The sequence below is a fragment of the Mustelus asterias genome, chromosome 17, assembly GCF_964213995.1.
Source record: "Mustelus asterias chromosome 17, sMusAst1.hap1.1, whole genome shotgun sequence".
Classification (NCBI taxonomy): Eukaryota; Metazoa; Chordata; class Chondrichthyes; order Carcharhiniformes; family Triakidae; genus Mustelus; species Mustelus asterias.
The window spans coordinates 82,938,020-82,962,231 of record NC_135817.1 but is presented as its reverse complement, the minus strand read 5'-3'; the positions used below and the strand labels follow the sequence as shown (position 1 = coordinate 82,962,231).

The following is a 24,212-nucleotide window of genomic DNA, read 5'->3' as shown; positions in this document are numbered from 1 at the left end:
GGATAAACATATGGCTGATATTGGAATAGTGTCGGTTAGATGGGCTTTAGATTGGTTTCACTGGTCGGTGCAACATCGAGAGCCGAAGGGCCTGTACTGCGCTGTAATGTTCTATGTTCTATGCTACCACATAGAGTAGTTAAGGTAAATGGCATTAGCACATTGTCCGAGGATGCTAGATAAGCAAGCGTTCATTACCCATTCCTAATTGCCCTTGAGAAGATAGTGTTAATACGCCTTCTTAAACCTTTGAAATTCATGTGGTGTAGGTATACCCACAGTGCTGTTAGGGAGGGAGTTCCAGGATTTTGACCCAGCGACTCAGAAGGAACGGCAATATATTTCCAAGTCAGGATGGTGAGTGACTTGGAGAGAAACTTTCAGGTGGTGGTGTTTCCCTGCATCTGTTGCCCTTGTCCTTCTGGGTTGTAGAGTTTGCTTGTTTGCATTGTGCTGTTGAAGGAACCTTGGTGAGTTCCTGCAGTGCATCTTGTGGATGGTACACACTGCTGACATTATGCATCAGTGATTGTTTAAGGTGATGTATGGCGTGCTTTGCTGGCTGCTTTGTCCTGGATGGTGTTAAGATTCTTGACTGTTTTTGGAGCTGCACTCACCCAGGCAAATGGAGAATATTTCATTACACTTCTGACTTGTTCCAATGTAGATGGTGAGCAGGCTTTGAGGAGTCAGGAGATGAGTTACTCTCTGCAGAAATCCAAGCCTTTGATCTAGACTTGTAGCCACAGTATTTATATGACTGTCCAGTTCAGTTTCTGGTCAATGGTAACCCCCCCCCCCCAACAACCCCCCCCTCCGGCCTGTCCCCTCCCCCCCACCCCCTTTCCGCCCACTGGACGTTGGTCGTGAGAGATTTAGTGATGGTAATGCCATTGAATGTCAAGGGAAGTTGGTTAGATTCCTTCTTGTTGGAGATGGTCATAGCTTGACACTTAAGTGGTGCAAATGCTACTTGCTACATATTAGGCTAAGTCTGAATATTGTCCATGTCTTGATTCATTTAGACTGCAACAGTATCTGAGGAGGCCCAAATGGTGCTGAGCATTATACAACGGTGGTGGGCAACTTGGGCAAGTGAGTGGGCTGCATGAGTGGCTTGCCTTTATCTCAGTGGACCACAAGATTGAAATCTGGCATGTGCACTAACCATGACCCCGTGAATAAAATCAATACATTTGACAAATGTCATAAACAGTTATTAAAGGTTTACAGAAAATGCAAAATAATCCATAGAACTGTCATCAACTTCAAAAGGGAAAATCGAGATCAATATTTATTCTTACCTTTTGTATATTACAATTTACTCTGCTTATCAAAGTTAGTACCAGCTACAACTAAAAGTTATACATTTCTTAAACACACAGACATGTGCTTTAGATACATATGAGGGTGCGAGGCATGGATGGATCTGAAAACAAGGAAAGAAAATTTGACAATTGTTGTGATGTCAAATTAATGCCAATGCTGCATAGGGCATGATGGGTAAACAGGAATTGACAGTCAACCAAAACTGGATGGTTGGTGATGGCATATGAAACAGCAAAACTATGCAAATGTGAAGAAAGGTATTTTTGCATTTAATATAATGGGTGTGATTTTCCAGCCTCACTCATCCCGAAACCGGAAAATTCCACCCGAGGTCAATGGATGGACGGGACGGTAAAATTCGCCTTTCAGTCCTCTGAACTTTCAAAGTGTTGGAACAGCGATGGTTGCTTTCAAAGCCTAATCACTTGCCATGGAGGCAAATATGGCAGCCAATTTGCATGCTGGAAGATCCCACAAAAAATAGTGAAATACTCAACAACTCTTTTGAGTCAAACAATTAAACTAAATTAAATAAACTGAGGGACCAGAAATACTCTACCAAAGAGGTGACACAGACACAATTATTCTAATTGCTTCTTGTGCTGTGTCATTCTATGAATCGGTTACTGGTTAACTTGTTTTAATGGTGTTTCTTGAGGGATTTATGAGGGCTAGGACACTGGGAGAACACATTGAAATAGATCAGAGGCTTTGATATAGTGCTGTGGAAACGTTACTGTCCATGAACAGTACCTCATATTACGGTAATCACTTTGGATAATGCGACACTACTATAATCCACCAATAAAGTATCATCGTGCTCAAATTTGGGTGTTTAAACTCAGTGCCTTCTGCCCAGAAAACAGAATTCACCAGTGAACCAAACACAAAAAATCAGTCACTGATTTCTGACATCAGCACCGGAATTCTCTGGTCTCGCACGCCCCGCTGTCGCTGCCAGCGAGAACGGCGAACTTGGTGCTCAGCCAAATCTCAGTTCACAGCAACGGGACCGGAGAACCCCAGCCACAGGCGAGGTCGGAGAATTCCAGCCCAGATTGCTGTTTACAGTGTTGCACTTTGGACTGAATCCCAATGTCATCATGATATTTTGGGAGGTGGAATCAAGGCAAGGTGAGAGACACCAATCACACATCCTATAGTTTCAGCAATATATCAAAGCAAAACTTTCAGCTGAAATTATCCGTGACAAATCAAACCCTAAAGCATCCTGGGAATAAACAACTTTTTAAACAATGGTGGTACTTGTGAGAGTATGAATCTATAAACTATCTACAAGTCAGAGGAAGCCATAAACTTTAATCAAATGAGTCAGTCTAACTGTTATCCAACAAGTAGATGTATAAACAAGTAGGGTTTCTTGCAAAACCCCATTTAAAGTTATTTTATCAATTGAAAGAGAACAATAGACCCCATTCCCAATGTTTCTACTGAATGACCTAAAAGTAACATTTTGTACTCAGTCTTAAAGATCAATATTAAGATGTACATTAAGTAATAGCGGCAGTTTTCTCTCTGAACATAATGGCCATCTTTAATACTCATGATAGTAATGGTTCAATTGACAATGAGTTGGGGGAGTGATACGCAATCACACAGTCAATACAATAGCTATCAAAGATGAGGAAATGATTGTTCAATACCATATTGACATGGTTGTTAACTTGGCTTTTTTGTGTGCAGTGTAAGACAGCGTGTGCTTTCTATTCTTGGCCTTAGTTGAAAGGGGCTATCAGAGGGAACCGCAAACTAAAGTGTTTCATGAAGCATCTGCATTCAAGTCTGATAGCTTTGAAATTGAAATTTTTAAAAAACTCACGCTCTCACCATTTTGCCACCAATTTCCTAAATTATAGAGTTTAGTTTTGAGCATGGAATGAGTTGCAATTTGACAGTTTTTAAGCCTTCCTCTTGTGAATGCACTCTAGATCAAAACAGCAAACTGTAATGTGTGCCTTATTTAAGGTGTCTCATCACCTGATTGAGAAATTGGTGCAGAACCGGTGAGGCAGTATGCTTTAGTGCTGATAATCCAGTTCTTAAAAACCGACATAGGGGAAGGATTCTGCCGGTGCTGAAGATCAGAAATAAAAATGGAAAGTGCTGGAAAGACGCAGCAGTTTCAGCAGAGAGAGAAAAACAGAGATGATATTTTAAGCCCAGTATGACTCAAATATGTTGTCTTATGTTCTGAAGAAGGGTCATGGTGGAACAGTGGTTCGCACTGCTGCCTCACAGCGACAGGGACCCGGATACGATTCCTAGCTCGGGTCACTGTCTGTGCGGTGTCTACATGTTCTCCCCTTGTCTGTGCGAGTTTCCTCCAAGTGCTCTAGTTTCCTCCCACAGTCGGAAAGATGTGCTGGGTGCTGCATTGGCCATGCTAAATGCTCCCTCAGTGTACCCGAACAGGCACCGGAGTATGGCAACTTGGGGATTTTCACAGTAACTTCATTGCAGTGTTAATGTAAGCCTACTTGAGACACTAATGGTCTCACGGTAGTACAGTGGTTAGCACTGCTGCTTCACAGCTCCAGGGACCTGGATTCGATTCCCGGCTTGGGTCACTGTCTGTGTGGAGTTTGCACATTCTCCTCGTGTCTGCGTGGGTTTCCTCCAGTGCTCCGGTTTCCTCCCACAATCCAAAGATGTGCGGGTTAGGTTGATTGGCCATGCTAAAATTGTCCCTTAGTGTCCTGAGATGTGTAGGTTAGAGGGATTAATGGGTAACTATGTAGGGATATGGGGATAGGGCCTGAGTGGGATTGTGGTCGGTGCAGACTCGATGGGCCAAATGGCCTCTTTCTGCACTGTAGGGTATCTATCTATGATCTACTAATAAACTAAACTTTATGGGACTTGTTCCAGCACTTCCAGTTTTACCAGCACTTTCTGTTTTTATTAATGTTAAAAGCTGACAGTTGGCCCATGTTTGGTACCATACAGATTTAAAAGATTTTTATTACTGAGAAAGTTGGTTAAGTGGATTAGAAGATGTGGAGATAGCTATTAAATGAGAAACTTGGATCAAGTTCCCTGCTGCAAGAAGAGAGAGAAAATAAATTTTACAGTTTTCCAATCCATGGAAAGATTTAGCATGAGTCGAAAATGAGACAGTAACACTTGATTTCAGCACAGTGAGGTTAAGGGAGGAGTAAGAGTGGGATGGATGGCTACTTGAAGCTTTAAAAGAATGAGAGAAGTTGGTTCAGAGGAGCACAGGGTTACAGTGTAAAATAGATAGAGCTAAAAAGTAGGACAAAGAGAGCGGATTCTTTTGACGATTAGATTGCTCTTTCTTATTTGAATGTGAGAGAAATAATAAAGGATCCTTTCCAGAGAAGACAGCAAGACCCAAGTCTTGGGCATTCTAAGACTTCATAGACAATTAATAGTCATTGAGGAATAGTGAAGGTTGTAGAATGAAGGAGAAAGACAACTTGCCAGGAGGAGGTTCCAATGGAAAAAATGTGGAGATTGTGGGATGCATTAAACAAATATATCTTCAAAGAGTTGAAGCATTGAAGAATTGAAGCAAAGAATTGAAGAATTGAAGCCTCTATACAATGTCTTAGTTCTTGATATTGTTGTGAAGTTGAGTTTGTGAAGTATGGTCGCTTTAAAAGCTGTTTTTTTTGTCAGTGCTTGCATGTTTAACATCCTGTTTAACACAGGGTATGCAGACTGCAACGTTTGTAACGAGGACCAAGCATCAGGGTTCCCTTGGCAACAGGCTTTGCAGGCTTTTGAATTTTGACAGCTTATCAGCTGAAAGAAGACTCTGAACTATCAGGAACCTATCAAATTTGGATCAGACCAATCCTGGTGTAGGGAAATTGATAGATCATCACAGTTATAAAGAGGAACTCAACTGCCTGCCTGCAGTTCAACTGAAGGGCTGCCACCTCTCATCACCTAGAGAGGGAAAGAGCGATTTTCTGAAGAAAACTCTTCATCTATCGAATAAAAGCGTACCAAATCAGAAAGAGCTTACAGACAGCGGAATCACAGAACTCCAAAGGTTTTTCAAAAGCCACAAAACCTGTTTGTATATTTTTTGAGAGTGACTAAATTCTATTACCATTTCTTTTTTGGTAATGAATGATCCTTGTATTTATTTGAACAGCATTCCAGTAGAACCTTACTTTAATCGATGTGTTATTTGTTTAGTTAAAGTTCCCAGTTGGTTAAATAAATAACCTGTTAATTATTCACTTAAAGTGAGTTAGGTCTTTCTGTTTAGTGAGCCTCTAAATGTTAATGAAGAACAGTTTACACCTTCCCAAACACTGTTAATAGATTACGAAGTGAGCTATTCTCTTTTGGGGATTCTGTGTGACTTCTCAAAAGGAGGATCAACCTCTGCATCATAGCCATATGTACAATACATGTCGAGAAATGGAACAATTCATTCTCGTGTGTGTCTCAGTCTTTCAGATGTACAATACACATCTGAGGATGGAACAATTTGGGCGACAAGGTGGCACAGTAGTTAGCACTACTGTCTCACAGCACGAGGGACTTGGGTTTGATTCCGACCTCAGGTGACTGTCTGTGCAGAGTTTGCACATCCTCATCGTGTCTGCGCGGGTTTCTGCTCCGGTTTCCTCCCACAAGCAAAAGATGAACAGGTTAGTTGGATTGGCCATGCTACATTGTCCCTTAGTGTATCCAAAGATGTGTAGGTTGGTGGGATTAGCAAATGGTAAATGCATGGGGATAAGGTGGAGGGGAGGTTCTGAGTGGGATGCAATTTTGGAGAGTTGGAGCAGACTTGAGGGCCAAATGGTCTCTTTCTGCACTGTTAGGGTTCTATAGTTTTACTATGGCTACCCTATAACCTTTTCAAATTCAATTTTCAGTTTTTTCCACATTAACTTGCTCCATTGCCAGAGTCACATATAAACTGGCAAAGGCTTCTCCTTAGTCCTTTCTACAGATACCTCCACTTCTCACCTACCCATCCCGTGCCCCTCCCGCAGCCTTAACTTGGACTCGCATTCCGGTCCAGTAGCTTCTGAAAGGATTCTCCACCTCGCACTGAGCTAGCACTCTGTCGCAAGTTAATCGGATTCTCAAGCTGGCATTGCAGAAATGAGTGCTGCATGCCAGAATGATTGAAGAGGGGCAAAGCAGAGAGCCTCACGCCGTTAACTGGTGGGAACAGCTCCAATTACGTGTGGTGGGATGGAGGCACATAATGGCGGGGGTAAAAGGAGCTCATTATTTAAACATGGAGTCTGTCAATAATCAGTGCTGTTGCAAAATGGCCCACATTAGACAGAGAGAGAGAGAATGAGAGAGTGAGAGATAGCTTTTAAAAAGCTGGTCAGGTTGGGTGAGTGTTTTAAAATGAGGACTTTGGACACATATCGCTTTGTGATTTACAGTTTCCAGTCTCTGCCGCGTGTTTTGCCAAAGTGGGTCATTTATTTTTCAGTGGTGTACATAATGCAATATATAAGAGGTGATCCACAGCTCCCAGTAAGGAACTGAGTCCGTAGGAATCATGGCTTAGAATGTGGACATTGCACTTTGAAACAGAAAGAGGCCATTTGGCCCATCATGTGCCTCCAGCTAATCCCACTCCCCTGCTTTTTCCTCACTGAATGTTTTCTCATTACGTGCCTATCCAATTCTCTTTTGAAGGCCTTGACTGAATCTGCCTCCAGCACACTCTCAGGCAGTGCATTCCAGATCCTAACCACATGCTCGAGGGTAACAAAGCTTTTTCTCCTGGCGCCATTAGTTCTTTTGCCATTCATCTTAAATCGGCTGGCTCTGGTTTTTAATCCTTTCCCCAATGGCAACAATTTCTCTCTCTCTCTCTCTCTCTACTCTAGATCCCTTATGGATTTGAACACCTTTATCAAATCTTAACCCCAGTTCCCTCAACCTCACCCTATAACTGAAGTTCCCCATCACTGGAACGATTCCAGTGCCTGTTTGAGTCTGTTCAAGACCGCTGTATGGTCTTCTTGCCAGTGCTATTCAATATCCTAGGTGGAGGAGCTGACAAAGAGGTCCAGTGACCTCACTGTAACAAGGAATTACTTTCGAAAGGTAATTTGTCATAGCAAGGAAGCTTTGTAAAGTGTGTGAGGGATCTTGTGTATGCGTAGCCCTGTTTGCTTCAGTCTATGCAAACACTTCATTTTAAGATATTTCTGCCTATACACAAGTACATTTAAATGTTAGGCTACAGGGGTTAACTAGCACTGCTAAGCTGAACAATTGCAGTTAACTTGACTACATGTAGAATCAGAAGGCATGATGGGTTAGCTAAAAGTTGACTGCATTCCCGAAGGGTACACAATGCAGGCAAACAACAGTTTCCCATAACAGCAGCTGCGAGGATTGTTTTTCTAGACGGAGACAGCAGGCGAAAAGCACTTCCAATAACGAGATACGGTATGAAATATATTTTGGATTTCAGAGTGTGTGTGTTCAGTTTCAGTTCAGTTCTTAGAGATCCTGACCGAGAAGCCAGTCTCCAAGTTCGCCTTCTTTCTGTTTCTGTCATGATAATTTTAAAGTTCTTTTCAATAAAAGAAAACCATTTTAAAACTCGCACCAGTGCTGTCCTCTCGTCTCTTCAAACGAATGAATGGACCCAGCAGTGTGCTTGTCCACAGGAGTGGCGAGCTGTTGTATAGCTGTTGTCTTGTCTGGATCTGGCTTCACACCATCGATTGTGAGTAAATGACCCATGTTAAGAATCTGGTTGACCCTGAATCTGCAATTCTCAAGGTTAAGCTTCAACTATTTGGTCCTGATTCTGCTGAGGATGAGACAAAGATGTGTATCATGTTCTTACATAGTACAACCCCAAACCAGGACGTGTCACCACAAAGAGTTGCTCCATGTATCACTCAAAGATCTCATTGCCAGTGGAGATCCCATTGGACATACAAAGGAATTGATAGCTGCCTCTTGGAGATGTGAACATAGTAAGTTTTGAAGATTCTTCACCGAATGAGATCTGCCAGAATCTGCATTTCGCATCCATGATGCTGAAACCCTGACATTGGGCATGTCTGCAATCACCTGTCCACTATCTGCACAGGGTGATCAGGTCTGAGCAGCATCTTGTACAAATGCACTGGGTTAGTACACATCCTAACTGTTCCATCTCCCTTTACTGCAGCTCCCATTGCTGAAACCCATTTTGTGACCTTGTCTATGGGAGTTTTGGTGCCCTGTGTTGTCATCCGATGCAACTCATTGACTATTTCCTGCTTCATGGCTATTGGTGCTCTTCTCGGAGTACAAACTGTGTCATAGATACTGGGCGGAATTTTACCAGCACGTCAGCCCGAGGTTCATACAATCCCACCCGAGGCCAACAGAGAATGCTGTTCTCCGAGCCTTGCCCGCCCCCGGAATCTTGGCGGGCGTGCCGGTAAAATTCCAGCCACTGAGGCAGCTAGACTCGAGGGTGTATTACTGGTTGCTTACCAATGATGTCAGAGTTGAAGAGGTCATTGTATACTCTCATTTCTGGGGCCTGTTGTTACAAAGAATGTATCTCTGGACCAAGCTGGATGAGCCCCAGTGTAATGTTGTCCCAAAGACCTAGCAGTGGCCTGAAGTTCTGGTCAACTGTGTGAAACCTGAAACTTCCCTGTGTGCAGTGAAGAATTGCCATGAGGTCCATCTGGGTACTGGCGTCCAGTGCTGCATATGGGTCTAGTTCCCATAGCAGTCAGCTGAACAATAGGTTACACTTTGCTACAATGTCAGTCTTTACCTTCACTACTGTGTTGATGAAAATTGTGCTCAGGGTGGTGAAAGTCTCACCCTTTTTGGTGACGGCGTTGGCACTCTCACAGTAGAGTGTTGTTGGAGGCGCAGTGGTTTCGCTGCTTTGGCTGAGCTCCAGTTCGTTCACCTTGTAGACACTCCTAACCTTGGAGGACTGACCAGCTGCATTGTGGGTGGTGGCAAAGGAAGGCTGAAGGGATTTTGATCCACAGCATTTTATGAAGTGATTCCATTTGACACATTTATTGCAGCATTTACCATACACCAGACATACTGTTCTGCTCTGAGAGTGTTGGCCACCATAGTTGTGGCAGGGCTTGCCCTGAACCACAAAAACTTCTGTTTCTTGCCGAAAATCTTTGCTGCTTTTTTCAGTCTGTTTGTTTAACAGGTTGATGGTAATGGCTGTTTGTAATGTTAAATATTTTTCTTGCAGCAGCTGCGGACCCCGCAGACTATTCGATCCCTAACTAACTCATCAGTAAGGGTGCTAAGATCAATGTTGCCATATAAGATTGTATTGATTCATTTGTTCTTTGGCTTGTTAAATTAAATGCATGCGTGTTGAGTATTATGGATGGGATTCTCCCATAAGAATTTGAAATGCCGAATTCGGGTAAAAACTGGAGTAAACCCACTGGTTTCTTCAGCAGGATTTTCGAAATGAATTTCCCATACTCTGTCCATCACAGACAGCCCCAGCACGGATCACGCTAAAAATCAGTGGGTGGGGCCTATTCCGGCTGGAGAGGCCGGCAACATAGCACTGAGTGGGCCACTGCACATTTGCAATTCTCAAGGGCAATTAGGGGTGGGCATGCACAGTAGCCCCAAACTGCCAACCTCCCGACTGCTGGCTAGCTCAATCGCTGGCGAGTCTCGCGACCCTGCATCACTGCCCCTCTGACACCTCCCCCCCACCCCCCCGCCTCCCCACAGCTCGATTGCTGGCCTTCCACACATGTCTGGGCCAGCCCCAACCCCCCACCTTCACCCCAGCCGACCTCGATCTTCCCTCCCCACCGGCAACCCCGACCTCTCCCACACAGTCCCGACCCCCCTGCAGTCCCTATCACCACCCCTGCTGTGCCAACACCCCTGGCAGGCCAACCCACTCCTCCCAACCCTGCTGGCCTCCCTCCCTCTGCCTACGATCCCAAATGCAGAGCGGCAGCGGGCACCCCCATCTCTTCCGATCTCCCCCCAGAGCCACCCCCTCCCGGCCTCGCCCCCTTGACACTGCCCGATGCCTGGTGGGCATTGCCACTTGGCCCCTTGGGCATTGTCAGGGGGCCAAGCTGGCACTGCCAAGCTCACAGTGTCCAGGTGGCAGCCTCCCTTACCCCTGACCCTCTGGAGGGCCATGGAGACCCCCCCTTCACTCCAGCGGGGTCGGGCCGCCAGCTCTCCATTCATGGGGAGCTGTGTAAACCCCGCTGGAGTGAAACATTCCTGACGGGTGGGGGGGTGGGGGGTAGGGGGGGAAGGTGTTAGTGGACCTGGAGATTTCAGACCCGGGCCTGCTAATGAAATGTAAATGATAATTTGCATAAATTATTCAGCACCGCGCCGATTTCTGACGCAGAGCTGACAACACCGGAAATTCGACGGCTGGAGACATGTGGGGGTTGTGGTGCCCAGCGGGGAGCCCGCTACGCGGTCTCTGCTTGAGTCGCCCAGCTCTAACAGTGCTGCAGGCTGGGGGAAGCACCACTACATTCTTCACTGGAAGATAAACATTCTCAAATCTTTTATAGAATTATTTCAGGGTCCTCTTTCTCCTCCTCCATTTAAAAACAAGCTATTCAAAATTCTTGATGGCCTTGGGACCTGCAAACTTAAGTGAGGTGTAAGTGTGTACCTTTTCCGATCTGTCAGATAATCTGGCACGGCAGTCAGTACGCCCGCCGCTCCTTCTCATCTGTTCCCAACAGTCAATGTCAATCAATGCAGGTCAATGTGGTGAAGCCCTTGTGCCATGCTCTTAACTCCTGGCATCACGTGCAAGGTTCCCAAAGGCAGGCGACCAAAGACGATAACAAACAGTACTTTATTCATGGAATGAGGAGCTACTTCATGCTTGTACTCTGCCCGCACTCCAGGGAGCAATCCTGCACTCCCATCGTGTGACCCTTTAGTAGCTGCATCATCACATGACCACTCTATGGTTGACATTGCTGACACATAGTCAGATCCCCTTCCCTAAAAACTGTTGCAGTTTTTGCAATAATTTCTCTATTCATATTCCTGTGGCGACATGGTGGCACAGTGGTTAGCACTGCTGTCTCACAGCACCAGGGACCCGGATTTGATTCCCAGTTTGGGCCACTGTCTGCGGAGTCTGCACGTTCTTCCCGTGTCTGTGTTGATTTCCTCTGGGTGCTCTGGTTTCCTCCCTGAAAGACGTGCTGGTTAATGTATTGGCCATGCTAAATTCTCCCTCAGTGTACCCGAACAGGTGCTGGAGAGTGTCGACAAGGGGGTTTTCATAGTAACTTCATTGCAGTGTTAATGCAAGCCTACTTGTGACATGAATAAATAAACTAAACTAAACTTCCTCTGCTACTGGACCACAAATGACCTGATTTGTTGCATTCAGTTTCAGATCTTACCGTAGTTCCAGAAACTCAGTACTTCCAAGCTTTTCTTTTATTTAAGGCATATGGTCATCACAGACAAGGCCAGCATTTATTCCCCATCTCTGATTGCTTTGAGGTGCCTTCTTAAACTGCTGCAGTCTATTTGGTGTAGGTACACCCTCAGTGCTGTTAGGGAGGGAGTTCCAGGATTTTGACGCAGCGGCAGTGAAGGAACAGCAATATATTTCCATGGTAAGAAGTCTCACAACACCAGGTTAAAGTCCAACAGATTGATTTGGAGTCACGAGCTTTCGGAGTGCTGCTCCTTCATCGGGTGAGTTCATCTCACTTACCTGATGAAGGAGCAGCGCTCCGAAAACTCATGACTCCAGATAAACCTGCTGGACTTTAACCTGGTGATGTGAGACTTCTTACCGTGCCCACCCCAGTCCAACGCCGGCATCTCCACAATATATTTCCAGGTTAGGATGATGTGTTATTTGGAGAGAAACTTAAAGTTTGTGGCGGTCCGATGTGTTTGCTGCCCTTGTCCTTTGGGAAGTCATGGGTTTGAAAGGTGGTTTGCAAAACCCTGGAACTCTTCCTACTAACAGCACTGTGGGTGTGCCTACACCACATGGATTGCAGTAGTTTAGGAATGTGACTCCCCACGATCTTCTCAATTAGGGATGGGCAATAAATGGTCACCTAGCACTCATATCCCATAGAAAGTGGATGACTCTCCATTACAGAACCCAACCAAATTGTATAAATTTCAACAGGGCAAAGAATGAGAGGAGGGCTCGCACAGAAATGGGGGAAAAAAACTCAACCTAAAACTGCAGGAGTGAAAATGGGAAGGGAGAACCATAGAACCAGGAAATGGCAGAGGAGTTATGGCAGAGGAGGGATACAAAGTGTCCAGAGGGGCATTTTTTTCACACAGAGGGTGCTGATTGTCTGGAACAAACTGCCAGAGGTAGTAGTAGAGATGGGTACAATTTTGTCTTTTAAAAAGCATTTAGACAGTGACATGGTTAGGATGAATAGGGAGGGATATGGGCCAAACGCGGGCAATTGGGACTGGCTTAGTGGTTTAAAAAAAGGGCAGCATGAACAAGATGGACCGATGGGCCTGTTTGCATGCTGTAAACCTCTATGATTCTATGAAATGCTTTGCATCAATCTTCACAGTCAAAGGTGAGCGGGGCGGTAGAATTCCACAATAGGATTCTCAGGAGGCTTGACAGGGTAGATGCTGAGAGCTTGTTTCCACTTCTTGGAGAGTCAAGGATCAGAGGGCATAATCTCAGAGTAAGGGGGTCGCCCATTTAAGACAGAGATGAGGAGGAATTTCTTCTCTCAGAGGGTAGTAGATCTGTGGAATTCTTGATTGTCAGTGTGTGGAGTTTGCACGTTCACCCTGTGTCCACGTGGGTTTCCTCCAGTTGCCTCTGGTTTTCTCCCACAGTCTAAAGATGTGCAGATTAGGTGGATCAGCCATGCTAAACAAAAATTCCCCTTTGGTGTCTGGGAATGTGTAGTTTGGGTGGATTGGCCACGGTGAATGTGTAGGGTTCAGGTGTGGGCCTGGGTGTGATGCTCCTTCGGAGAGTTGGTACAGACGCGATGGGCTGAATGGCCTCCTTCTGCAGTGTAGGGATTCTATTCTATGAATTAATCAGTAAGGGAATCAAGTGTTATGGGGATAAGGCGGGAAAGTGGAGTTGAGGATTATCACATCAGATCAACCATGATTTCATTGAATAGCGGAACAGACTCGATGGGCCGAATGGAAGGATGTGATAGCAGTAAAGGGGGTTCAGAGGCGATTCAGCAGGATGTTGCCTGGGATGGAACATTTGAGCTATAAGGAAAGACTGGATAGGATTTTTCACTCAGAGGATGGTGGGAATCTGGAATGCGCTGCCTGGGAAGCTAGTGGAGGCCTTACAACCTTTACAAAGTGTTTGGGTGAGCACTTGAAATATCACAATATTCAAGGATATGGGACAAGTGCAGGAAAATGGGATTAACGCGCCTTTAGTGGTAGTTATTATCAGTGCCGAAGGCCCTTTTCTGCACTGTATGTCTCTTATCACCGGAATTCTACTGAATCAGCGCGGGTGATGGGTGGGAATACCCGGTCTTGCCCTATGGCTCTACAAAAGGCCTACTTCTGCTCTTAGGTCTTGTGATCTAATGATATGAACAAAGGGAGACCATTCAGCCCATCATCCCTATGCCAGCTCTCAGAAATAGCTTTCCCCCTAAGTCCCACTCTCCAGTTTTCCCCATAGCCTTATTTCTTTTAACTCTTCCAAGTACGTATCATGTATTTGTCAAATTTCCCTCTTGGGAAATAATATTGAAGGCGCTTCTTCCAGCGTTTTGGGCAGTGCATTCCAGACCAGAACACATTCTCATTCCCCCCTTCCTGATTGTTTTTTTTTGCCGGTTGCCTGCTCTGGTCACTGACTCCTGCGGATGGAAACTTCCTATTCCCTTTGTCCAAACACTTCATGATTTTGAATAAGACTAAAAGGAAGTAATTTAGTTTTATTAAAAGTTTGTTCTTTGCAAATTGAATTCAGCAGCAGCAGCTAGTGTTGCTGCCCTGCAGGGTTTCTTCTCAATCGCCTTGCTGGGGACTGGCATTGGACAGATGGATGATGATGATGTGTGAGCTGTGAGGCTCTCTCCTGTATAAAACAGCAGAGCCGGAGTACAACAGCCTGGGATCCTGCAACACGCCCCACTGAGAGCTACAGCAGGGGGAGGAGGAGGAGGAGAAGAAAACTTCATTTGGAGGCTGCCTTGTGTGTGTCTCTCTCTTTCCCTGAATTCAGACTGGGATCGGCGTGAACTTGCTGCTCTCCTTGCTGCACTGATTCCCTTTTTGGGTCTCATTCGCGCACACCCTGCAGTTTACTGGTTGTTCCAGTTTCCCATTGCCTCCCAGGACGGACAATTTAAGTTACTTTATTTTGCAAGCACCCTCGTTTAGAATCGCAGGGAAGGTGCTTTGTGCTGTAGCCTTTGCCTTGATTTAGCGGATCTTATTTTCGCTGTGTATTGAGTTACATTGCGCCCCAATTTTCGTGCAGTTCTTTGAATTGCATTCCGCTCCTATTCCCTGCTGAGTTGCATTGCGCCCCCTTTTCCAGGAGTCTGAGTTACATTGCGCCCCATTTTCCTGGAGTCTGAGTTGCATTGTGCCCCTTTTCCTGGAGTCTGAGTTACATTGCGCCCCATTTTCCTGGAGTCTGAGTTACATTGCGCCCCATTTTCCTGGAGTCTGAGTTGCATTGCGTCCCCTTTTCCTGGAGTCTGAGTTACATTGCGCCCCATTTTCCTGGAGTCTGAGTTACATTGCGCCCCATTTTCCTGGAGTCTGAGTTGCATTGCGTCCCCTTTTCCTGAAGTTTGAGTGGCATTGCGCCTCATTTTCCTGGCGTTCTCTGTGTTGCATTGCGCCTTTTCGCAGTGCCCGCTCCGGCTCGCTGCCCCGATGCTCCTTCCCCAGGCGCTGTCCAGTGGGATGTTGGTGCTGATGCTGAGCGGACTCCTGGGCAGCGGCTCTGGCACTCGGGTTTTGAGCGGTAAGTCACACAGTGTATCTTCATTCCTTTAACGTGGCCGGCGTGTTTCCAGGGCGTAGGCTGGGGAACTGAGTGAGTTTCAATCTGCAGGGGGGTTAAAGTGGAACAAGAAGATTTCAAATTGAGTTCTACTTTCCCACTCAAATATCCGGTTGAGTGGTGCGTGTGTGTTATTCTGTAATTCTCTGGATTTTGGTTAGTAACTTACTCTGGGGGTAGGTCACACTACTCTAAGTTTCAGCCCAGTCTCCGGACTGGAGGGTTCCTGGGTTCTAGCCCCACTCCAGAGTTTTGAGCACACGATCCAGGTTGTCACTTCCACTTCAGCACCGGGGAACTGTCGAACGTGCCTTCCTAGAGATAAGATGTTAAACCGAGGCCCCAAAACCTCCCGCGGAGTCAAAGAAGTGCAGGGGAGTTCACAGTAGTACCCTGGCCAATATTAATCCCCCAATCACCTAAAATCCAGACTACCTTGCTATTATTAGGTTACTGTTTGTGGGAGATTGCTTTGTAACAATGTGTTGCTGGGTATCAAAATTGCAATAATGGTTCCACTTCATTTGAAGTGAAGACATTCGGGGTTGTGAAAAGTGAGGGACAAATGTAAGTTTTCTCTTTAAAGCTTTGATTGAGGTTATTGCTGAAACTTACCTGTCTGTAAGACACTTGGAGAGCCGTAAGTGTGTACTTGGATATTGCTATATATGTGTACTGTCCCTTTGCTCCTCATTGTGTGTATGCATCAATATGTATATGTGTATACTCTCACTGTATATTTGTGTGGGATAACAACATAATTTCATCTTTTTGTGTCACTCTTGTGTGTATGTGACTATCTGGCTCTTTATGTATTCACGTTTCGGCCCGTCACTGTCTGAGGGTGTGTGTGTGTGTCTGTGTGTGTGTGTGTTTATCCCATTATGTGTACATTTCTGTCTGTCACTGTGGGCGAGATTTTCCTGCTGCGCTCGCACCAAAAACTAGAAAATCCGACCCGAGGTCAATGGGACCTCTGCATGGTCCGCATCTCACCCGCTCCCATTCCCATGGCGGGATGGGAAAAACCTTCTCTCTGTGCCTCTGCTTATGTGTCTGTCAGTTGATGAGATGTAAAGGGTGGAACTTTCTGGCCTCGCTTGCCCCGAAACTAGAAAATCCTGACCGAGGTCACCGGACCTTTCCACGGTCCGCCCCTCACCCGCTCCAATTCCCATGGAGGGCGAATGTGTATGAGTGTATACGCACATAAAACTGGAGAGTGGGACTTAGAGGGAAAGCTCTTTCTGAGAGCTGGCATAGGTATGGTGGGCTGAATGGTCTCCCTCTGTTCATATCATTAGACCACAAGACCTAAGAGCAGAAGTAGGCCATTCGTAGAGTCATAGGGCGGGATTGTATGTGTGTGAGAGAGAGTGTGCTTGTATGGATACGTAGGGGTATGTGTATATGTGTGTGCTTGTGTCGCTATGTATGAGTATGTGTGTGTATGTATGTGGGTGTGCTTGGATGGATATGCATGTGTATATATGAGTGTGCTTGTATATATGAGGGTGTGTGTAGACATGTGTGCTTGTATTGATGTTTGTGTGTATATGAGTATGCTTGTATGGATATGTACGAGTGTGCATGTTTGTGTGTAAGTATGTGCGTGTACACTATATATATATACGCACATTTCTTTCACTTTCTGGGTCTGTATATGAGAAATAATTGTGTGCCTGTGTGTATGGTGTTTCTATCCTATACTTGTGTACACTTCTCTGACAATATCTATGTGCATGTACATGTGAGTGAGAATGTGAATGTGCGCATGGGTGTGTGTGCGTATATATATGTTCATCCTACTATATGCATGTGCATTACTGTACTTTCTGACACTACCTCTATCTGTGTGTCTCTAACTTGCTTTATATGTGTGTATTTCTCTGTGTCCCATTTCTGCATCTGTGTGATTATCCTGCTCCCTTTCTGTGCGTGTTAAACACTACCAACCCCACTCCTTCTAGGCCCACACCTTCTCGAAGCAGTCAGTGGTTTTGTGTGTGGTTCATCACTCTTGTTTTCTCCTGCTTTCTCTCTTATTTCCTTTTTTGTGGATGTTTTATCGGTGAGAAGTGTGGTCCACAGCACAAACTGCACCCCTCTGTCCCTCACTTATCCTCAGTAACCCTCAGCTGATGGGAAACAGGAGCTATTTGCTTCAGTCTTTTGCTGTCACAGATCAATAGCATGCAAGTGTTTAGGCTGAAAAAAAAATCTCAGTTGTCAGTGACTTATGAGGTGGAAAATAATGTAGGTTTAAAATGATTGTAATTTTCCATGAGTTCATTTTGGATATATCTTGGTGTCATTTTCTGCTGGTAATTTAAAAAAAAAGTCTAGCCACTGTAAAAGGTACTTTAACAATTTGACATTTATATCACAATGTTCCTGACTTTACAGTTCTTTAATGGCTAGTTTCAAGCGTTGACAGAGTAGTTATGAAGTTGGCTGTGGTACACAGTGTAATTCATTCTGAAATATAACACATCATACTTTCCAGTAATAGGACAGTAAAGAGCTGAGCCATATTGACAGGGAAGATTCCTGGTTCAGTTCTGTGCTGAGTTAGCCGATTTCAGCAGGGGTCAGTACCAGAGGCATGACAGTTAGCCTGAGTCACCAGCCTCCGTCTGCAACAGGCCTTATGGTTGCCCACTCTCCAGGACAGAATCTTGGTCAATGCTGCTGAAACCTCCCCTCATGCTGATGTCTGGATGGACATTTGTAAAATTGTCCTTCAAGTACTTTAGACATCGAATTCTGCCTTCTTGCAGCCCATATGTCACTCCAATTTCACACGGTGGCAGAGTGGTTAGCACTCCTGTCTCACAGTGCCAGAGACTCGGGATCGATTCCGGCCTTGGGTGACTGTCTGTGTTGTGGAGTGTGCACGTTCTTCCCCATGTGGGTTTCCTCCGGGCGCTCTGGTTTCCTCCCACAGTTCAAAGATGTGCAGGTTCGGTGGATTGGTCATGCTAAATTGCCCCTTAGTGTCCCAAGATATGTAGGTTAGATGGATTAGCCATGGTAAATGTGCAGGGTTATGGAGATGAGGTAGGGGGTGGGGGGGGGGGGGTGGGGAGGTTGGTGGTGGATGCCTTTTTGGAAAGTCAGTGCAGACTCGATGGGCCAAATGGCCTACTTCTGCACTATGGAGATTCTATGGTTCTATATGCTAGCTAAGCAATGTAGTTGATGCCCTAACTGCCCTCTGACATGGCTTTGCAAGTCATCATCAGCCATATTATACCACTATAGCCTTGAACTGCAGTGTTTCAGGAAAAACTCTGATTACCACCTTCATATGGTGAGCAGGGATGGCAAAACGGGGCGGCACAGTGGTTAGCACTGCTGCTTCACAGCGCCAGGGAGCCGGGTACGATTCCCAGCTTGGGTCACTGTCTGTACGGAGTCTGCACATTCTCCCCGTGTCTGCATGGGTGTCCTCCGGGTGCCCCGGTTTCCTCCCACAGTCTGATAGACGTGCAGGTTAGGTGCATTGGCCATGCTAAATTCTCCCTCAGTGTACCTGAACAGGCGCCAGAGTGTGGCAACTGGGGGATTTTCACAGTAACTTCATTGCAATGTTAATGTAAGCCGACTTCTGACTAATAAATCAACTTTAAAAAACTTTTAGAACATGAAATAGCGCCGTGGGATCTTTGAAATCCACTGGGGAGAGCAGGAAGGGTCTTTGTTTAAACAACCCACTCAAGGGACAGCAGTTCTGACAGTGCAGCGCTCCTTTGATATTGCATTGAATGTTCAGCCTCCATTACATGGTGCCGTCTCCAGAATAAGACAACAAGGCACAAGCTCCTGACCCTGAGGGTGAGAACCTACTTACATTCCAAAACCTACCTGTTTGAATGAGCATGTCGTCACTCCTCCAGATATATCCATCATTGTCTCAGCAACCATTCATTTTAGGTTGTGTTCCTATGACCCCTCCACCTCGAGGCACATTCCCACATTAAAGATGCTGTGAAGTTGTTTTTCAAACTGGAGACCTGTGACCAGTGGTGTGCCTCAGGGATCAGTGCTGGGTCCACTGTTATTTGTCATTTATATTGATGATTGGATGAGAATATAGGAGGCATGGTTAGTAAGTTTGCAGATGACACTAAGATTGGTGGCATAGTGGACAGTGAAGAAAGTTATCTCCAATTGCAACGGGATCTTGATCAATTGGGCCAGTGGGCTGACGAATGGCAGATGGAGTTTAATTTAGACAAATGCGAGGTGATGCATTTTGGTAGATTGAACCAGGGCAGGACTTACTCAGTTAATGGTAGGGCGTTGGCGAGAGTTACAGAACAAAGAGATCTAGGGGTACATGTTCATAACTCCTTGAAGGTGGAGTCACAGGTGGACAGAGTGGTGAAGAAGGCATTCGGTATGCTTGGTTTCATCGATCAGAACACTGAATACAGGAGTTGGAATGTCTTGTTGAAGTTGTACAAGACATTGGTAAGGCCACACTTGGAGTACTGTGTGCAATTCTGGTCACCCTATTATAGAAAGGATATTATTAAAGTAGAAAGAGTGCAGAAAAGATTTACTAGGATGCTACCGGGACTTGATGGATTGAGTTATAAGGAGAGGCTGGATAGACTGGGACTTTTTTCTCTGGAGCGTAGGAGGCTGAGAGGTGACCTTATAGAGGTCTATAACATAATGAGGGGCACAGATCAGCTAGATAGTCAATATATTTTCCCAAACTCCCAGGGGAGTCTAAAACTAGAGGGCATAGGTTTAAGGTGAGAGGGGAGAGATACAAAAGTGTCCAGAGGGGCAATTTTTTCACAGAGGGTGGTGAGTGTCTGGAACAAGCTGCCAGAGGTAGTAGTAGAGGCGGGTACAATTTTGTCTTTTAAAAAGCATTTAGATAGCTACATGGGTACGATGGGTGTAGAGGGATATGGGCCAAATGCGGGCAATTGGGATTAGCTTAGGGGTTTAAATAAAAAGGGCAGCATGGACAAGTTGGGCCAAAGGGCCTGTTTCCATGCTGTAAACCTCTATGACTCTATGACTCTACATAAATGCAGGTTGTTGTTGGAATAATGTGCAGGTTCGGTGGATTGGTCATACTAAATAGTCCCTTAGTGCTCCGAGTGCTCCGGTTTCCTCCCACAGTCCGAAATACGTGCTGTTCAGGTGCATTGGCCATGTTAAATTCTCCCTCAGTGTACCCAAACAGGCGCCGGAGTGTGGCGACCAAGGGATTTTCACAGTAACTTCATTGCAGTGTGATACTAATGCAGTAGGGAGGCTGTTGGAGTTGGAAGGATTGCATCAGGAGTCACATTTCTGGGCTAATGTTCAGACCAGATTTCTGTTCCTGATTATTATCCAGTTAGCTTTCTTAGAAAATGCACGTTAAGCCAGACAGGGTGGCTGCCATATCCAGCATAATTGATCATGAAATATAACACATCATATTAACCAGTAATTGCAAACTAATGCTGAGCTGTACAGTCCTTTGTGTTGAGTCAGCTGATCTCAAATGAAACTGCATGGCATTAAGAGAGTGAAAGCAAGTAAAGATGGGACAGAACAGGACTTGTTTGAGACGATGTTCATGAATCGTCTGCAAACCCTCAACGTTTAGACTTAAACATGGATGCCTCAATGTCCGTCTAAGACATATACAGAGCAACGCTCCTACTGCACCATCCTATCAAAGGGCCGCACGGTGGCACAGTGGTTAGCACTGCTGCCTCACAGCGCCAGGGACCCGGGTTAGAACATAGAACATAGAACATTACAGCGCAGAACAGGCCCTTCGGCCCACGATGTTGCACCGACCAGTTAAAAAAAAAACTGTGACCCTCCAACCTAAACCAATTTCTTTTCGTCCATGAACCTATCTACGGATCTCTTAAACGCCCCCAAACTAGGCGCATTTACTACTGATGCTGGCAGGGCATTCCAATCCCTCACCACCCTCTGGGTAAAGAACCTACCCCTGACATCGGTTCTATAACTACCCCCCCTCAATTTAAAGCCATGCCCCCTCGTGCTGGATTTCTCCATCAGAGGAAAAAGGCTATCACTATCCACCCTATCTAAACCTCTAATCATCTTATATGTTTCAATAAGATCCCCTCTTAGCCGCCGCCTTTCCAGCGAAAACAATCCCAAATCCCTCAGCCTCTCCTCATAGGATCTCCCCTCCATACCAGGCAACATCCTGGTAAACCTCCTCTGCACCCTCTCCAAAGCCTCCACATCCTTCCTGTAATGTGGGGACCAGAACTGCACACAGTACTCCAAGTGCGGCCGCACCAGAGTTGTGTACAGTTGCAACATAACGCTACGACTCCTAAATTCAATCCCCCTACCAATAAACGCCAAGACACCATATGCCTTCTTAACAACCTTATCTACTTGATTCCCAACTTTCAGGGATCTATGCACACATACACCTAGATCCCTCTGCTCCTCCACACTATTCAAAGTCCTCCCGTTAGCCCTATACTCAACACATCTGTTATTCCTACCAAAGTGAATTACCTCACACTTCTCCGCATTAAACTCCATCCGCCACCTCTCGGCCCAACTTTGCAACCTGTCTAAGTCTTCCTGCAAACTACGACACCCTTCCTCACTGTCTACCACACCACCGACTTTGGTGTCATCAGCAAATTTGCTAATCCACCCAACTATACCCTCATCCAGATCATTAATAAATATTACAAACAGCAGTGGCCCCAAAACAGATCCCTGAGGTACACCACTTGTAACCGCACTCCATGATGAATATTTACTATCAACCACCACCCTCTGTTTCCTATCCGCTAGCCAATTCCTGATCCAATTTCCTAGATCACCCCCAATCCCATACATCTGCATTTTCTGCAGAAGCCTACCATGGTGAACCTTATCAAACGCCTTACTAAAATCCATATATACCACGTCCACTGCCTTGCCCCCATCCACCTCCTTGGTCACTTTCTCAAAAAACTCAATAAGGTTAGTAAGGCACGACCTACCTGCCATAAAACCATGCTGACTATCACCTATCAATTCATTACTCTCCAAATAACTATAAATCCTATCCCTTATAATTTTTTCCAACATCTTGCCGACAACAGAAGTGAGACTCACCGGTCTATAATTCCCGGGGAAGTCTCTGTTCCCCTTCTTAAACAATGGGACAACATTCGCTAACCTCCAATCTTCTGGTACTATACCAGAGGCCAACGACGACCTGAAGATCAGAGCCAGAGGCTCTGCAATCACTTCTCTTGCCTCCCAGAGAATCCTTGGATAAATCCCATCCGGACCAGGGGATTTATCTATTTTCAGACCCTCCAGAATATCCTGCACATCCTCCTTATCAATTCCTGTCTTGGATCACCATCTGTGTGGAGTCTGCACGTTCTCCCCGTATCTGCGTGGGTTTGCTCCGAGTGCTCCGGTTTCCTCCCACAGTCCGAAAGACGTGCTGTTCAGGCGCATTGGCCATGCTAAATTCTCCCTCAGTGTGCCCAAAACAGGCTCCGGAGTGTGGCAACTAGGGGATTTTCACAGTAACTTCATTGCAGTGTTAATGTAAGCCTACTTGTGACACTAATAAATAAACTTCCCAGGACAGGTACAGCACAGGGTGAGATACAGAGTAAATCTCCCTCTACACTATCCCCATCGAACACCCTCAGGACAGCTACAGCATCGGGTTAGATACGCAATAAAGCTCCCTCTACACTGTCCCCATCAAACTCTCCCAGGACAGGTACAGCACCATGTTAGGGTATAGAGTAAAGCCCCCTCTACACTGTCCGCATCAAACACTTCCAGGACAGGTACAGCACAGGTTTAGGTACAGAGTAAAGCCCCCTCTACACTGTCCTGTCAAACACTGAGAGGATAGATGTAGTTGAGGTGAGTTGCCACAGAACCTACTCCACATCGGAACAAAGGCTGGCATTCTCAAAAGCTAAAGGAAGTAGCTACGGATGGAACGCTGACATCTTTGAATGCCTCCTGGCATAGATAGACACAGCCTAATTAACTGTGGTAGCATCACAATAAGAAAGAACCTGCATTTATGTAGCACCTTTCACACGCTCAGGATGTCCCACAAAAGCACTTTATCAGTAAACATATGAAGTATAATCAGTGTTGTAATGTAAGAATATTGTAAACAATTTGCACATTGCACAATGAGGATTGTATTGGCGTTTAGAAGAGTAAGAAGTGATTTGAATGAGGCCTTTAAGATCCTGAGAGGGTATTGACACAGTGGATGTGGAGAGGGTGTTTCCTCTTGTGGGAGAATCTAGAAGTAGGGGTCATTGTTTAAAAGTTAGGGGTCATCCATTTAAGATGGAGTTGAGGAGGATGTTTTTCTCCCTGAGGGTCGTGAGTCTCTGGAACTCTCTTCCTCAAAAGACAGCAGAATCAGGGTCTTGGAATATTTTCAGGCAGAGCTAAGTAGGTTCTTGATTAACAAGGGGAGGTGAAAGGTTAGCGGGGGTCGGCAGGGTTGAGGTTACAATCAGGTCTGCCATGATCTCATTGAATGGCAGTGTAGGCCAAGGGACAAACGGCCTCATTCCTGCTCCTAATTCATATAAACATAACAAAAAAGAGCAGGAATAGACCCCTTGAGCATGCTCTGCTATTCAATATGATCATGGCTGATACTCTATCTCAACACCATACTCTCCCCATACCCCTTAATAACTTGTGAGTCTAGAAATCCACCTATTTCCTTCTTAATTATATTCAATGACTTGGCCTCCACAGCCTTCTGTGGTAGAGAATCCTACAGGCTCACCAGTCTTTGAGTGAGGAGGTTTCTCCTCATCTCAGTCCTGAATGGCCTATCCCGTATCCTGAGACTATGATCCCTTGTTCTAGG

At 45.5% G+C, this 24,212-nt stretch overlaps 1 protein-coding gene across 1 annotated transcript in view; it reads left to right on the top strand.

Annotated features, from left to right (window-relative positions):
• The first annotated feature begins 14,976 nt into the window (after positions 1-14,976).
• The window catches only part of chodl (chondrolectin), a 33,135-nt gene continuing 23,899 nt past the window's right edge, over positions 14,977-24,212 (top strand). The window contains exon 1 of the mRNA XM_078232071.1: positions 14,977-15,295. Coding sequence (XP_078088197.1) covers positions 15,205-15,295 — 91 coding nt within the window. The 5' untranslated portion in view covers positions 14,977-15,204. The remainder of the gene's footprint in view (positions 15,296-24,212) is intronic.